Source organism: Poecilia mexicana, unplaced genomic scaffold, assembly GCF_051168715.1.
Source record: "Poecilia mexicana isolate PSO_F unplaced genomic scaffold, ASM5116871v1 scaffold_5, whole genome shotgun sequence".
NCBI classification, from domain to species: Eukaryota; Metazoa; Chordata; class Actinopteri; order Cyprinodontiformes; family Poeciliidae; genus Poecilia; species Poecilia mexicana.
This window is the reverse complement of record NW_028263374.1, coordinates 17189835-17207111: the sequence shown is the minus strand read 5'-3', so window position 1 is coordinate 17207111 and position 17277 is coordinate 17189835. Positions and strand designations below refer to the sequence as shown.

Below are 17277 nucleotides of genomic sequence, written 5' to 3'. Positions count from 1 at the left end.
AATGTCTTCTACATTTAGACTACTTCCCTTGCTATGTTTGCTTTGGAGCAGCTGCTTCAAACAAGCAACTGATGCCCTTGCTGTCACAGAGACCGGGTTCCTCGTAGGAAAAAACAGTAATTATACTTTCCTGAATGCTGAAGTAGCTAGTCTGCATCTGCATTAATGTTTGTTTATGTTATTATGTGATTTTGGTGTTCTCACATTAAGCCATGCAACCAAAGTCAGATGTTTACACTTATGCTGAACCATAGCATTATAAGGCAGGTGGAACAACTGACACTCATAACTTATGAGCCTTGGCAACATGGTCCATTCACTGATGAGATGCAGTAAATAAATATTTTGGAGATGTTAGGATTGGCTAGATTGCTGGGCAGGATGCAAGGAGGAAGTTTCCAGTATGATCAGACTATTGACTGAACAATTGGAAACTTTAGAATTGGATTGTCTTCCATTCATTGATCCATCTATACTTGGGAATATGATATGAGGAAAATAAGTGAAATACTGCAGTGATAACTACATCTATACCAACATGTTTCATAATGAATGTTGTTTAGGGAAGAAAACTTTTCTATATCACCAAGGGTGTTAATGAAGTGAAAAGAAGCTCAGAGATGTAAGATGCTATTTAAAAGACAACTGTATTTTCAGCGACATGCCAAGAGTCGTCTGTGGTTCATTCAGGCTGCGAGAGAGAGAGAGAGAGACGTCCCTGTTTCATACTTTGCTTTGATATTGTTACCTGCATGTTAAAATTTTACAACCAAAAATCATAAATTGAAATACTGATTGGTGCAGCTTTACTAAATTTCAATATTATTACTGGTTTGTTTCTTTTAAGAAATGAAGGTGATATATTATGGACTATTAAAAAGGGTTAAAATAATTTGACATGCCATAAAACAATCCAAAAAATATTTTATATAGTTTTATCTTATGAGAGACACTTGTCTCATTTTTTTCTCATACATAAACTTATTGTTCAAATGACACTAGATTGCATCTAGACGTGCTAAGATTATGAATAATTTAGGCTTACCTGTGTCGCTAATTTTAATTGTCCCTTACTTGTTTACATCTAGAAAATAATTTATTCCAGTGTTTAGGGGAATCGTGGCAACTTTTGGAAAAAAAATAGTTTTGATTTTTTTCTTTCACTTTGAATAAACAGTTTCTATATTGGACTATATTGTGGAATTTTGTATTCTGTACACACTATGATGTTTAAACAATACAGCTACAGGAAATACTGTACAGTCAGAAATTGGCTTCATGGAAATGTGGCTGTGGTGAGCTTTCCTCTTTTCTTAACACGTCAAATATTTTTTCAGCGTTTTTCTTTTTGTGGTTCTCTTAGTGCTATGCTGCTACCACTGTAGGGCCGTGAATGAAGACATTACTTTTTGTGTACTCGTTTTTCTCCGAACTGACAAGGCCACATAAAGACCCATTTAATTTGGTGAAGTGTAACTGAGGACTCACTCATGCATCCGTGAGAGTGTATCCCACAGTGACCCTCGGTTGCCTTTTTTTTTTTTTTCTTCATTCTTTCAAACGGCGCTGATATGTCAAGTACTGTTTCTCCCCTCAGATCTCATTCAGATCCAAGGATGCAGGACAACATGGAGAAAACGGGGTTTTGACACAGCAAGGAAGCAAGTCCTGCTATTATTTTGTCCTTTTATGATTCTGTGGTTGGAATTTATGCACTGATCTTCTTTGCATATTCCTCCACTTCTCTTCTGAAGCCTGCTGCCGCCCACTGAAGGCGTTATGGTTCTACCTTCATGGTTCACTGATAATTGAGTCGTCTTATGCAGTTTGGCCAGCAAAGAAATCTGACGAGAAATTCCTTTGAAAGTAGAGTCGCTCATGAATACAAAACTCCGCACACTTGAGGTAGAAGTGTAATTGTTGTGGCTGATGAGTGTTTGATTCTCTTCCCAAACACTCTTTATTTATTTATTTTTCTTTTACAGTAACTTTCTGAGAACAGCAGTAATCTCCTCAAAGGCGGGGAAGGCTCTTAGTCTCTTTGTTGTTAAGTCACTTATTTCATCCCTGTTGAACATTTTGTACTTTTGGCAGCACGACCCCATTTAGACTCTGAAACAGTCAGTCACCAAGCTGCCCTAGTTTTGCCATGATGAGTTTGTTCACTCTGATTGTAGATGCATGCAGTCTGATACACTTTCAGATACACCAAATCAGATTTTATTAACTTGGATACATGTTTCCCGCTGCTCCTTTTGTTGTCAAGAGGCCTCTGTGTGAGTGGCTAAAATCCCTGTTCGACCCCCAGATGGCTTTGGCGGTACAAATGAAGGACGTGGGCCCCTGTGTAAGTATTAGGAAATCCATGAAGCGATAATGAAATTGTCGACTACGACTGGTTGCTTTTGCCCAAAGTGGAAAGAGTTTCCCTCTCTGCTGCTAAAAGCTCAGTCAGCATCCTTCAGTAAACTGGATCTGCTCTCTTCTCTCCCCAGTTGATTCGACTTGCTCTGAGCTCTCTTCCTTTTTCTCTGTCACATCTCAGCCATTAGGTCACAGAGCTGCCAGGAAGCATGTAAAAAGATCTGCATGACACAGAGACGCTGGAAAGAAGGGATGAAGTCTTTCGGCGTGTTTTGTGCAAAGGAGGTCCATCATCTGGCTTTGCATTTTACTAAGACAGGACCGCAGTTTGCTTCTAGAGTTATTTGCAAAAATCGACACACTGTTGACTTTGTGAAAAGATTGGAAATTCTCTGCATGCTTATAAAAATATTCTGGATACAGCTCATATCAAATATTAACTTCATATAAAATGAATAGTAGGATTAAACGCATACCAGCAGCTGAATCTGCTATAAAAGATAAATGATAATAAGCAGTGCTAATTATCATTAATATATTAATTATTTTTAAGTGATTATTAATTTATTATTTACTTGTATTTTTACAATCTCAAAAACACATAAGGTCAAAGCTAGCGATGCATTTATCAGGCTTCTACACACCAATGTAGAGATTTCATGTGCAAAAGATTATATTTTTGTTCAAAAATTATTTTTACCGTTCATCATGGACCACATGTCCTGCATGTTTCTAGACAGGAGTAGATAGGGGGGCTTCATTTTTGGTTCACTCTTGGTTGAGCTGCAGGTTTCTTCCTGCTAAAAGCAAGGTGTTTTTTCTTCCCACTGTTGCCACATTAAAACACATATCCCTTATCTTTTTATGGTTTTAGCTAGACCTAGAAGAAAGCGCATCAGAATGAATTCTGTTTGTTGACGTGTTGACAGACCGAAAGAAAATGACTTTCTTAATGTGATGCAGGTAATGAGAAGGAGGGGAAAAAAAAGAAACAGGTTTTGTTTTTTTTTATTCTGTACTTTCAATTACTGGTTAGTTCTGTTTCGTTTGAACAAGATATTAAGACCTTTCACATAACTATTCCGTATTTGTTTGCATTAGTTTTTGATTTTGTTCTACAGCGTTAATTTCAGATGTAAATAAATTGACTCTCATTCCTACTGGAGTGTAAAAAAAATCTATAAAGCGTAATTGTTCATTGCAGCAGTACAATATAAATACAAAATTAAACCATTAATTTGAGTACGTTTAGTCAATGAGGAAAGTATTCCACATTCAGACATCATAGTGCGCTGAAGCATTTTTTTATTAGCACTTATTTTTTTCCAAGTGGATCAGAGAGTTCAGGAACCTTTAATGAGTAGTTCATGGTTTAATGCTTTCATCCATCTACTGTCTAAACCTGCTTGTATTTGCAGGGTTACAGGGCGGGCAACAGGTCAACACAGAGACACATATGACAAACAACCATGCACACACACACATAATGCCAATTTAGAGAAACCACATTAAGTCATGCTTTTAGATTGTGGAAAGAATCCAGAATATCTGGGAGAACATACAAACTCCATGCAGAAAATCTCAAAGTCAGGATTTGAATCGAGTAAACAAGGCAGATGTGTGTCGACAGTCATATTTCAGGAAATGGCCGCAGGAAAATTGTTCCTTTCCTAAACGTGCTTATATCTGTGATCAGAGCAATTATTGAGTTTAACACATATGGAACTCTGACAAACATGGCTGGTCAAAGCCTTAATGTTATCTCGGCACCACACACTGTGGGGAAAAAAATCTGGAAAGCAAAGAACAAAGAGTGGCATCTCTGGGTTCTCCCAAAAACCAATTATTTTAAGGCTTTATAAGACATCTTCATTAGAGGTGGCCAAAAATGTAGTCTGTGCTAAATGCCTCAGAATGGCATTACTTTAATCTTTTACTTATATGTATTGAGGCGAGATCGAAGATATTATTGTTATCATTATTCTTCTTCTTCTTTTTTTTTTACAATATTGATATTGTAAGTGAAACAATGCTAACAAAATCAACATTGATTTGTCCTGGATGGATGTGTAAAACCCATCAAATTGAGGATCTTGTGTTTCAGAATAAAATTGATTCAGGAAGTTTGTGGCAGCTGAGTGCAGTCATTCTATACCATAAGTGTGTGCATTGACTATTCTTCACTTCTCTGTGTTGGAGGATTTCTGACTGCTGTCAGTGTGGTTTAAAAAAGAAACATAATTACTATGGTGCATCTCGTGCACTTAGACCTCCTTGTTGCTGACAAACTTGAAACCAACCTGATTCAGACATTCTGTAAATGATCATCTTACAAAAAAGAGAAACTACATCTTTTGTTACTGGTGTTCTAGATTTGCATTAATAAGGATTTGTGATGCTGTATTCAATTTATGCAGAAAAACTCTTGACAGTACGGTACCATTTGGTAGGTTAAAGTTCAGGGCTCAGTGTAGAAATCATCTTGTGAGATTTATGTCAAACCATCCTTGTAATTTGTCTTTCTTTCTTACTTCATTTCCTTAGCTAAGCTTTGTTTTTTTTGTTTTTTTAATGAATGGTAAGCCAGCCTATTTTTAGTGCATGTTGCTGCATCCTGCAGTCTAGCTTTATACAGTTGATGAGTTCCATGTAATCTAAAACACATTTCTCTTTTTAATCCACTGTAACTGGAACAGTCTTTAATGTGATTTGATGATACAAGAAAAGCAATCTTTCATATTTTTTTTTTCTCCCCCTCTTTGTTTGCAAGGAGTTGAATGATTACCGAAAAGCCCTTCTGCCAACGCCTGTCTGAACTTTGCAAAAGTCTTTGAAAACATCAGTTGTCTAACCTGGACAATTGATATTAGCCAGTGCTGCCGTGCGGCTGTTTCCGCCATCTGTAGCGCCGTCAGCATATTGAAGCTGACAGCGGGGATGTTGTTCAAAATGTTATCCAGTGCCCCTGCATTTGGTGATGTTATTTTACAGCATCCGCACGCCTTTAATCTTCTTACCACCACTCCCATCCATGCAAACGCCGTGGCCCTGCTCCGTGGTCTTCTGCCGGCCATGTTTTCCTGTCAGTGCTACTCATACATATGGACTGATCAGCGTGGATTTTTCTTTTCTTTTTTTTTTTTTTTCTTTTTGCAAGTGCGACTGTGCCAGTTCTGGGAGGTCTGCCAGCCGGCATACAGCATGCATGCCTTCACCGCGAGGGACAAAACGGAAATGACAAGGCAATTGCCATTCTGTCAGCATTGCCATGGAAGCGCAGGCATGGCTGTTTATCCCAAGGTTAATGGGATGACGTCTGGAACTGAAAGTGCCAGATTGAGAGAAACATGTGCCTGTTTTATTTAAAACTACTAGATTGCAGGCAGTGGTGTCACATCACTCAGAGGAAAGCCGCGAGCAGGTCGGAATAACAAAATTAACATATAACTTTACAAACATCACCCATGTTACCTCTAGTGTGTATTAAAATTTGATGAGGGCTTGATTCAATTTTCCTTTAAATATCTGATTAGGTAGATGACGCTTGCTAGTTCATGAGCTGCGACTGATATAGCAGCAGATAAGAGCTTTAATCTACGAATTAAATTGAAATGAAAGTGAAGGTTTTAAAACTAAACCTGCGAGGATCCAAATGAGTTTACCTCGTGCCGCTTCTTGTAGCCGATGGCTGCTTGCTTTGAGACGAGTGTACTGAATTGCTTCCTGCCGACTTGACGCCTGTTGTATTAAAATTCATATAGGAGCTATTTTTGTATGCAATATGCATTTACAAATGCAGCGTTGTGTGGATCCGTCAAGGACACATGACCGCATAAATGAGCCACTTGTCACTCATCTTCTGCCGTTGGAGGCTGCTGGCTCCTTTTGTAAACAGCTGAGTTGATGAATCGCACTATATGATTTATTTAGAAACTTCCCTCCCACAATTTATTTTCATGTTTCTCCTTAGAGTGGAAGTTGCTTTTGTTTCAAAGCCATAAGATCCAAACTTACAGCAACACTTTTAATTAAATACATACATGTTACAGCCAGTGGAACTCAACAAGCCGAATAATCAATCTGTCTTGTTATTTATTGATTACAATTGTACTCATTTATTCTTTGAATCAAACTCTATGTAGAGGTTACAATATAATTACATTTATGAGCTGCTGTGTGGAAATTACTCCTTTCACGTCTCGTAGTTACGGCTCATGTAAGAATTTGAACAATATATTTCATGTCTTGTCTACATTGCCTTGCAAAGTTATTCACACACCTTAAACTTTTCCCTATTGTCTCTGATTGCAACCAAAAACATATTTGTATTTTATTGAGATGCTATGTGATGAAATACTTCAAAATTGCGTAATTGTGATGTAAAAAAAATAGTTTTGTGGTTTTATTGATTACTTGTAAGCATTTTATTAAGATCCACTGCAATCAATGATCTCTAGAAGCAACTCCTGATTAGGAAACATATTATAAAGCAGCTTCATGAAGCTCAACACACCAGCTATGTCAGCGATTAAGTTGTGGAGAATTTAACTAGACCGGAAGAGTTTAGCACCTGTAAGCTTACAGAAAACTGTGTGCAAATCAGAGAAGTAGCGTAAACGGCCATGGTGACTTCAGATGAGCAGCAAGACTCAGGTGGCAGAATCTGTTGACCCAACTCTTAAATTGTCCTCTACAAACCTCTGACATTTATTGAAACGTGACTTTAGCAAAACAATTGATGGGTTAAATATACATTGAGGTTTGTGGTTGTAACATGTTAAATACATTTGCAGCACATTGTATGCTAATACAGCTGACTACTATTCAACTACTGCTCAACGAAGAGAGATTTACCCTTTTGGTGCCCTGAACAAACTGAAAAGAGTTCCCATATTTTGAGCAAAAACACGGTAATCTCTGAATAACTTTTCCTAGATGAGAGTCGTATTGCTGAAAGTGGAAGGAGAACATCACTGTTCAATAAGAACACTCATTTTATCCAATGACAGAATATCAGACAAAGGGAAATAGCCATTCTTGAATGGTGCTGCTTTAATGACATCCTGTTGAAGTCGCTCTGGTCATGCTGTTTCCTCTAACATTCCTTATATCTTGTTCTGAGAATTTTTCTGCTAAAACATGCATTTGTTCTTAGTATGCTGGTTTTGATGCTGCACTGCTTAATTGCTATCTGCTGGTACTCCTAGTACTTTTTGGAATCTGTTTGAATGAGTAACCAGCCAACTGGAGTTTTTTTTTTTTTTTTTTTTTTTTTTAATGTAACAGCAGCTGATTGAACTTTTAAAGCACAACTAAGCTTGAAAAAAGACCCTAAAGCCCAGAGAAGTTATACATAAAATCTTGCAGATGTAGGGCAAACTATAAAGGAAGAAAGAGGCCTTAGGGAATATACTGCTCCCTCCACATTTATTGGCATCCCTACTAAACATGTGGAAAAAAGCCTTAAAATAAATGCATCATTTATTGCAATGGCAAGATCTCAGTTTAAAAAAAATGCTGCAGTTGTTTATAAGTGAGCTCCTTTACTATCCCTTCCAGCTATGCAGAATGGCAAAACACACATGACCATAATTCAGTGTAGCTGGTTTAAACTTTGAAAATATTACTCTAACTCTAGATACAGGCAGGTTTGGGCCAGGAGACATTTTCTTTCATCAGTTTCCTGACTTTAGAAGAGCAACACTCTAGGGATGAAATTAGTACAAGGAAAATTAGAAGACAAGAAAGATCTTAAAAATACAGATCAAAAGAAAAAAAAAAACTGATTAAAAAGAGTCAGAATCTGTCAGTCTGGAAAGGGTTTATCATTTTTAATGGTTTGGGGAATTCAGTGTAGAACAATGAGAACTATTACCCACAAATGGAGAAAACATCAAAAACTTATCCAGGAGGTCACAAAAAATACAGAACAACATCTCCTCACTTCCCCCAGTTAAGGGCAGCATCCATAATTTAAAAATAAGAAAAAAAGACGATGTAAAACTTGGCATCCATGGGGGAAAGATTCAAGCCCAAAACTACTTCACACCAAATAAAATACAAAGATCCGTCTCATATTTGTGAAAACAACATCTAGATGATCCCTAAGACTTTTAGAAAATTAGTATGTGGACTGTGGACATTGGTAAAAGCTTTTGTGTCCTTTTACAAATGGCATAACGCGTATTACTAAAGAAAAAAACAACATTAAGCTTATAGTCAAACATCATGGTGTTGTGATGGTCTGGTCTCTTCCTGGACATAGATGCTTTTCCTTAGTTGATGACAGGTTAGTGATACCAAACAAAGCAGCACATCCACCTCTGACTGGCTAAAAATAACACAAACACATTTTGAAGATGCTTGTCTAGGCTTTGTTCCAAATAAAATGCAATGTGCCTAAATTAATTAAAATAAAGTCGGCTGTTCCCTCCAGTGGTGGCAGAACCAGTTATTAAGTTTTGGGAGCAAATACTGTGGAGGTGGAGCCAGGCTGGATTGGATAGCCATTTTCACGTAATACATAAAGGCTATCTTTTTTTTTTTTTAATTTGTTTGATTTATTTGATCTGAAACTATTGTGAAAAACAAACTAATCTGGAGGAGAAGAACAATTTCTCATGGTACAATATATAGATGATTTGCATATCTATACATATAGATATACAACCCGCTATACAGGAAAGCGGGTTGGGAAATGGAGGGAAGAAAAACCAAATCTGCGATGGCCACATTGAGGCAGTTATGGTTTATTAAAAAAAAAAAAAACCCACAAAACTTAATAATTAAAACACATATCATTTTAATATGTTGCAGTTGCATATGTTGTAATTTGTAAGTTTTAGGGCTGTTGTAAACGAATATTTTAGTAATCGAGTAATCTATCGATTATTCTTACGATTAATCGAGTAATCGGATAAAAAAAAATAATAAAATGAAATATTGGTAAATCTGGCATAATACCGGTGTTACTATCAGATATCAATATCAGTCCAATTTTTCATATTTGAGCATCCCTAACAGTTGCTTTTTTGTAGTTTAGAAAACTAACCTGTAACAATAATAGCTCACTTTCTAAGTTAACCAGAAGAAAAGTTACAGAAAAATCTGAAATTATATTGAATTTAATAACAAAGAGGCAGGCTCACAAATGTGCTTATAAAAAATGTCTACAATCCAGCTTTTAGTTTATGTATTCATCTTCAGTGAGTTTAATAGATTAATTAAACTCACCTTGCCACCTAACCTGTCACGCTTTGGGTTTGAAAATACGGGAAATGCCGCCTGGAGTGGGAGGAGAGGGCGAATGAAGAACGTAAGATGGGGAGGAGGGGAGGAAATGGACCAGCGGACTGACGAACCGTTAGACCGGGGGACGAACACGGGGGGAAGCAATACGGGATATTTACGACACCTTCACTGGTCACACTCAGAAACTCATCTACCAGCCATGTACAATGCGCTCCGCCACCCGTTTCTTCAGACCGGGATATGAAATTTATTGTGCGGTTCGTCGGTAAAGCTACATTTACACGGTAAGCATCAGCTACTCAGCCGCCCGCCCTGTTCAGTCTATCCGCTCACCTCAGCGCTCTTCCCGCCGTTCGCTTTCAACCTGCAGCCCCGGCGGAGAAATGCTGCCGTACTCCAGGCATTCCCCCAGTCATTTTAAGGATGCTTATTGGTTCCCCAAAAACGATAAAAAGTCGGGCATTATCATCAATCAATAAAATCCCCACGGGCCAATCTTGAAGATTGGACTTTATGCCGCTGAGACTTAGCTTTTGTCAACAACTCAGAAGCGGAAGTGAGAGCTCCGCGCAACGCAAATAAAGTCCCGGCCGGAACACGGTGCGCTAATAAAACATAAATTAACGAAGCTTCGAGGCAGGAAAATTTTCCTCGAGGAATTTTAGTAATCGAGGTACTCGAACCATTCGAGGGATCGTTTCAGCCCTAGTAAGTTTTATTAATTGCTATTTGTAGCATCAGTAAGCTTGCAAAAATAAAAACCAAGAAACAAAACAATTGCTGTTTTTTGCTCATCCTACACACGGGGCAGTAAATGTGGAGGGCCCTGGACCATTTCTTCACCAAAATATTGCAGCCTGTTTAATTCCTAATGCCTCTCACTCTGGATTTCAGGGTTGACAGAAAACCCAGACAGAGCAGGTAAAGTAAAAAAAAAAAAAAAGGGAATTGTAATGCTTGTTAAAAAAAACCCAAATGATTTATTCCTGGATGCGTCATTTGGACCGAGCGTCTCCTCAGAGTGAACGTTGGACGGTTGGCTGTGAGCTTTTGTCCCTATTGTCCTCTCAGACACTTAACCTGTTATTTTCTTTAGCTCAATTGTGTTCTGGCCACTAACAAAACACTGCAATCATACATCTCTTTGTGCAACACTTTCTAAATGTTTCTGAGTTACTTAATTCAGTAGTTTCGCTGCGTCTATAAGAGGTTTTAAGCACATTAAATGGGTAGTGTGATGGTGTTTCACCAAAGCCAGAAGCAGCTGGAGACTGACGTAGTAGGTAATGTTTCACACAACATTTTGGAACATGTAATTATTTTAAATTTCTTCACCTCTGCCTTGTTAATCCTGGCTGCACTGGGAAAGGCTAAAACCCTGAAATTATGCTCTGATTCTGATGAATGGCAATGAGACAGATTAATCGACTGCTGTGCAAACCCTTACTTATCTGATTTTTAGGACTGCACCTCCTTCTCTGTTCCTAAAAGGCAGAACGATTGCTCTAGCATTAAATGGGACGTAATTTGTGTTTGAATGGAAAGTTAGCAAAATATAACATTTCTTTTTTTTTTATATCTCATATTTTAGTTTTACTCACTTCTCTGAATTGTAATGGTGCTCAGTTAGAAATTTTTATTTCTAGCTTCAGATTTGCATAAAACTTGATCGAATTATTTCTCTGATTTTGGAAAACAATATATGGGAATTAAAACAGCTGCTTTCTTTTTCTTTTTTTACATTTTTGCTTTTTATAGTAATTTAAAAAGGGCCCATTTTAAAGTTGTATAATTCAATTTCCAGATGTTAACCAATAATACAGGTAAATATATATTTTTGAAAACATTAACTTACTACTTATTTATTGCACAACAAACATAGTACAGTAAATTCAAAAGTTTGGAACATTACGAACATGGAAATCAGAGATGAACATTTATGACTGGATAAAGAGGTGACGAGTTTTATTGTCCTATGATCGTTGATAAATTTGAAATTTGTCAGCAAAGCAATTTCAAAGCTGTTTTTGGAAATGCAATCCAGACTATCCTGCTGGAGACACTATGCATTTTCTTTAAAAAAAAATAATTGGGACTGATAATAGTCCTAAGTAATTGATTTACACTAAGCATGTCCCCGTGTTTTAGTTTGAGGTTCAGTTCAGTCAGGAGGAATGTTCACACTTTGTTTGGATACTTTATATTTGATCTAAGGAGCATTTTTGGAGCAAAAGCATCACATGTTTGGTATGAACCAATTGAAGAATCCATGAAGATGTATTTTTTGTTCTACTGTGAAGACTCTTGGTCATCGACACTTACCTGACATGGTTATTACACTGAAACTCATACTTGGTTAAAGTATAGCAAGTTTTGAGATATAAACATAAAAAAAAGTGATTTTGTTCTCATTGGAAGGTGCCCATGGAGCAGTAGAATCAGCCTCTCTGAGATCCCATCCCTTTTTAGTCCTGGTTTCTCAAACCTCACACTGTGGGCTTTTATAGTTGCCTCTGTTGCTGGATGATTGACTTTTTTTCAGCTGTTACATTTTGATGAGGCTGTTGATTCAAAGTGAGATTAACCTCATAGTAGCTAGGCTATTACATAAGAGTGAGTCATTTCTTTCATTGTTGATATAAAAAATATATTGCTTCAAAGAGCTTTCATCTTTAGAATCAAAATATCGTGCAACAGTGCCGCAGGCAGTTAACTGGGCTTCTATGGTTTCTATTTTGTATAAGCTGCGTTGTGGCTAGCGTCTTAGCGAGCTCAAATCAAATGGAATGGAATATACTGAAGATGTATTTTTTGTAAACAAAGCCTTAATAGAAACTTTTGCAGGCATAAGGGTTTTATCTGAAAATTGTAAACATTTGCTCCGTGTTATGTAAATCCTCTGCGTTGTTATGATTGGCAAGCGGCTTTCAAATTGCCTCATAGCGTTAATGTTTAATTTATAATGTGTTGTATCCCAGGATATGAGATACTGTGACATCGCTGGTGCAGAAATATTATTAAATCTATAGTCCTTGCTGACAAAGTTAATCCTGCTTGCTAATGCAGCCATTAGTTTTACATGCAGCTCAAACGCGTTGTAAAACTCAACCCAATTCAGAGCTTTACAGTTCACTATATTGCAAATTATGTGTCGCACGATTTTGACATTTTGTCTGCACACCAGTGGGCAGACACTGTGCCACCAGAGTGTTTCCTCCTCCTCAATTTTTATACATTTTGTTACCACATAGACTTATACTGAAATTGATTTGAACATAATTCTTGTTTAAAAAGTCTACAGAGAATATCCCACAGTAAGAAATGGACGTTTGTTTTCAGACTTGTTTTTTTTTTTTTACATTTATAAGGCCATCCATCCATCCATCCATCCATCCATCCATCCATCCATCCATCCATCCATCCATCCATCCATCCATCCATCCATCCATCCATCCATCCATCCATCCATCCATCCATCCATCCATCCATCCATCCATCCATCCATCCATCCATCCATTCATTCATTAATCAACATGCTTATCCCTTGTGGGGCTGCGAGGGGTGCTGGTGCCCATCTCCAGTGGTCAACAGGTGAGAGGTTGGGCACCTCAGATTATAAGGTAATCTAAATGCTAAATAAAATAAGCACACAAGAATTCACACCATTTTCTCCACTGCTAAAAATGTAACTCCTGCTATAAACTCCTTTGAGATTGTCAGACAAATTGAAACAAAATTCTCTTGTGCGGTGAATCCAAAATACAAATTCCCAAGTATCATGTCTTGGGGAAAATTGCCACCACCATCTCTACCTTGAAGCACGGTGGTGGCAGCACATGTCCACACTAACCAAAACTAAGGCAGTGATTTATCTTTCAGCTTTAGTGTTCTGAAGCACACAGCCAACATAACAAAGGAGTGAGTTCAGGCACAGGCCTCCATAAAGTCAGGCACTCATAAAATGATGAAAATAAAACTACTGAAAGTAAAAACTGTAAATTATATAAAAAAAGAACCAATAAAACGGCGCGATGATGTCACAGTTCAGCATAGATATGCAGCTCTTGGAAAAAAATAAGAGGCCACTGCAATGAACCCCATTGAAAACCTCCTGGTTATTCCACCAGATATTGATTTCTGATCTCCTCCTGAGTTAAAACATTAGGATTGTTGCTTCTAAATGAATATGAACTTTTTTCTTGGCATTATTTGAGTTCTTGAAGCAGTGCATCTTTTTCATTATTTTGACTATTTCTCATTTTCTGCAAATAAATACTTCATTTTTGCTTGGAATTTTGGAGATATGTTGACAGTAGTTCATAGAATAAAAAAACAATGTTCATTTTACTCAAAAATATAACATAAAATCAGAGAAACTGATCATATAAAGTGGTCTCTTAATGTTTTTCCAGAGCTGTACATGTTTGAAGACCAAGGATTGTATTGAAGAGTTTTGGATCCAGAGGTCCTGGATCAAAAGTTACTTTGCTTTTCTCCTGCAGCGATTGTGCAGGAGTAAATCATGTGACCCATATTCGGACCGCAACAGGACCGAGTCCCGGCCTGTTGACCTTTGCTGCATGTCTTCCCCCTCTCTCACAACCTACGTTCCTGTCTGATAATGGTCAAATAAAGGCCACCAGAGCTGGAAAAAACCTTTGAAACAAAAAAACAAAAATGAAAGCAGAAAGGCAGACGCCACCCTTTGTCGTTGACCTCGTCCACATGAACGACAGGTCCAAGAGGAGATCCTCTCCTGGTGCAGCGATGAGAGAACATCTTTTGCCTTCTTGTAGGCAAAGGATGACATCACATGATTTCCTTCCTGAAACTCATCCTCTTCCTGTTGAAGTAGGTTAACACAGTGAATTGTTGAATCAAAAAAGTTATGCCAGCCTCCTACATTCTGTCCTTCAGAGTCCAACAGAGTATATCTTTGAGAAAAACCCCCAAAACAAAACATACTCTAATATATTTTAGGAGAACTCTATGTGGCAAAAGGTTAAAAAAAATGAATAGGTGTGAATATTTTCTGGTGGCTGTGTTTGATTAATTTTCATAATCTCTTTAGTAAGTGTTTCACTGAATCGTAAAGAACCTTACGAGATATGTGTGTATACATTCTCTCCCCATCCGTGTGTGCTGTTCTCTGGTTGAAGTGGTGAAAATCTGCATGTTTCAAAATAATCCTGGATCACATTGTCTCTTTGAAGGAGTCGCACACAGTCTGTTTAGCTGCAAGGTGTTTATACATAGCAAGACATAAAGCCATCCTGGTTTCCCCCCCTTTTTTTAGTGACTGGGAGTTCTCATATCTCTTTCATGAGCTCATGGCAAAGTTGTCCTATATCTGTAGGGAATGAGATCATGAATATTGTGTTAACCCAGAAAAGTTGAAATCCACGCGTGCCTTCTTGTTCCCCTGATCCCTCGGCTTTTGTTGTTGCGTTGGCCAATTGTAGCCTGGAAGAGATCAAGGGGACCCCTGTCGGTTGTGGATTATTCCTTTGTTGAAGTGCCACTGTAGGGGATAGAGGATTAAAAGAGCAGAGAGTGAATAGGGATCGTACAGGAAGTTATTCAGCTGCATGTAGCATTCATGAACCATTAACATGAAGTTAAAAAAGTTATTGATTGATGTTTATTTAATTTTTAAAACAACTTAAAGGAATGTGCATCAACTTGGTTTTAATTTTCTACCTCAGTGTTAGGGGCTGTCGCAAAGATATTCCTTTATGTGGGTAGTCTAGACTAGGATTACCAACACTCAATTGAGGTGTTTTCTTTGTAATCTCAGCACAATTAACATAAAGCACCATTTGACTGTTCCTTCACCATGTTGCCTTCATCGCCCTGTAGACTGCTGCAGCAGCAATCGTAGTTTCAGAGCTGATTCTCTTAGATAAAGGTAACTAGTCTCCATTAGCCTAATCTGTGGGTCGTCTGTATCATTTTGTGTCTCCTTTTCATTCTGCAGGAAGCCATGGGCCTCGAGGCTGGGCAGCTTCTTACCCAGAGTGTGCTGCAAAGGACCAGTCTCCTGTGGATATTATAGATGAACAAGCTCTGGTGCTGGACGAGTACCAGATGCTGGAGCTCGACAAGTTCAACATAGAGTCATCCAACCAGACCACCATGAAAAACACTGGAAAGACAGGTGGGCATCTCTACTGATCAATAGTGATTATGAGCAAATAAGCATAAATTATTTTTAAATTGAACCCATTTTATCAAGAAACTGTTGAATAGAGATTATTCTGGAAAGCCTTGTTCATTTAGGGGTCCAGACCCAGGAAAGCCTGCATAATGCCAACAGTGAAATCATTAAAGCACAGACTGCACTTAAAGTGCTCTTAACTTCTACATTTACATCTAATAGAAAATTCATGAAGTTAAAATGTTCATGTTATACCTGGCAGTTTTAAGTTTTAAATTATTTAAGTTTAACCAGTAAGTTTTTTTTTTCTTTTCCTCTAATTTGAAATGAAGATGGTATCTCTGAAAAGATATTAAAACAATGTATTTAATTTTTATGACCCTTGTTTAAATTATCGGCCTTTAAAAAATGTTGACAAGTATGTGACTGACGTTTATTTCTTCGCCGCTTCCTTTGCACAAACTAACCTTTAATTTTGCCGATTCATCTTCAAAGGCTGCCATAAATTGACAAATAGATTTTATTCTTTATTTAAAATTAAAAAAAAAAACATCTTTCACAAAATAACTCCTCAAAAACTATAAAAATGAAGGATTATAATGATTAATGTAATTTTATTCCTGTTCATTCAAATATTCAGAAGTAGTCATACGGTTTAATGATGAACAGTAACTACATAAAAAATGTGAATTTGATGGTATGAATTAACGACATGTTAACAGACCTTGAAAGTGCAAAATAACACTTGGCAGACAGTTTATGTTGAGGTGAAATGTGGGTTAACATCTCATGCCTGTGAATCTTTCCATCACTGCAACGAAAGATCTGCAACTTGCTAACTTTAGAATCCCTTTAGCTGATTGGCTTTATGATGTCCCATGAGTCCTACCTACAAATCTGCTCCTCACAGTTTTTCAGCAGAAGAATAAACAGGAAGTACAGTCATGATACAAAATCACAAATGTAACACTTGCATTCTTGTTTTTTTTTTTTTTTTTCACGACTCATGTAAGCTTTATTGACAGTTTTGAAAATGATACTGTTGGTACTTTTGGACAACCACATGTGCCTCAGTACCGCTGTGACCTTAAGGCTTATTGGTCGTTCCTGCTAATGCATTTGCGAATTAGACCTCATCTTACTTTCTTCCATATCTGCTTGACTGCAGCATATTTGACTATTTTGAAAATAGATGTTATTATTTCAGACCTAGTCAAATTCCTGCCACAGCACGTTACAGAAAAGCACAATTATGCTCATTTAGTGGGACACAGACACATTCAGCTGCCGTATGATTTGTGCAACTGAAAGAGGCTTATGAGTTGTTTTTATCCCCTTATTATTGCATTCATTGTCCTCGCCCTTTGCTTGTTTCCTCTCTTTGTATGCAGCTTGCAAACCTTGTTTACGGACACATTTGGAATCTCACTCAATTAGCTGCTATTTCAAATCACTGCCCCATTTCCTTTTCTTTAATTCAACAAATCCGTGGACCACTGGTTTGA

General features: G+C 37.5%; 1 protein-coding gene across 1 annotated transcript in view; it reads left to right on the top strand.

Annotated features, from left to right (window-relative positions):
* Positions 1 to 17277, top strand: part of ca16b (carbonic anhydrase XVI b) — a 156170-nt gene that overhangs the window by 66056 nt on the left and 72837 nt on the right. The window contains exon 3 of the mRNA XM_014988115.2: positions 15593 to 15772. Coding sequence (XP_014843601.1) covers positions 15593 to 15772 — 180 coding nt within the window. The remainder of the gene's footprint in view (positions 1 to 15592; positions 15773 to 17277) is intronic.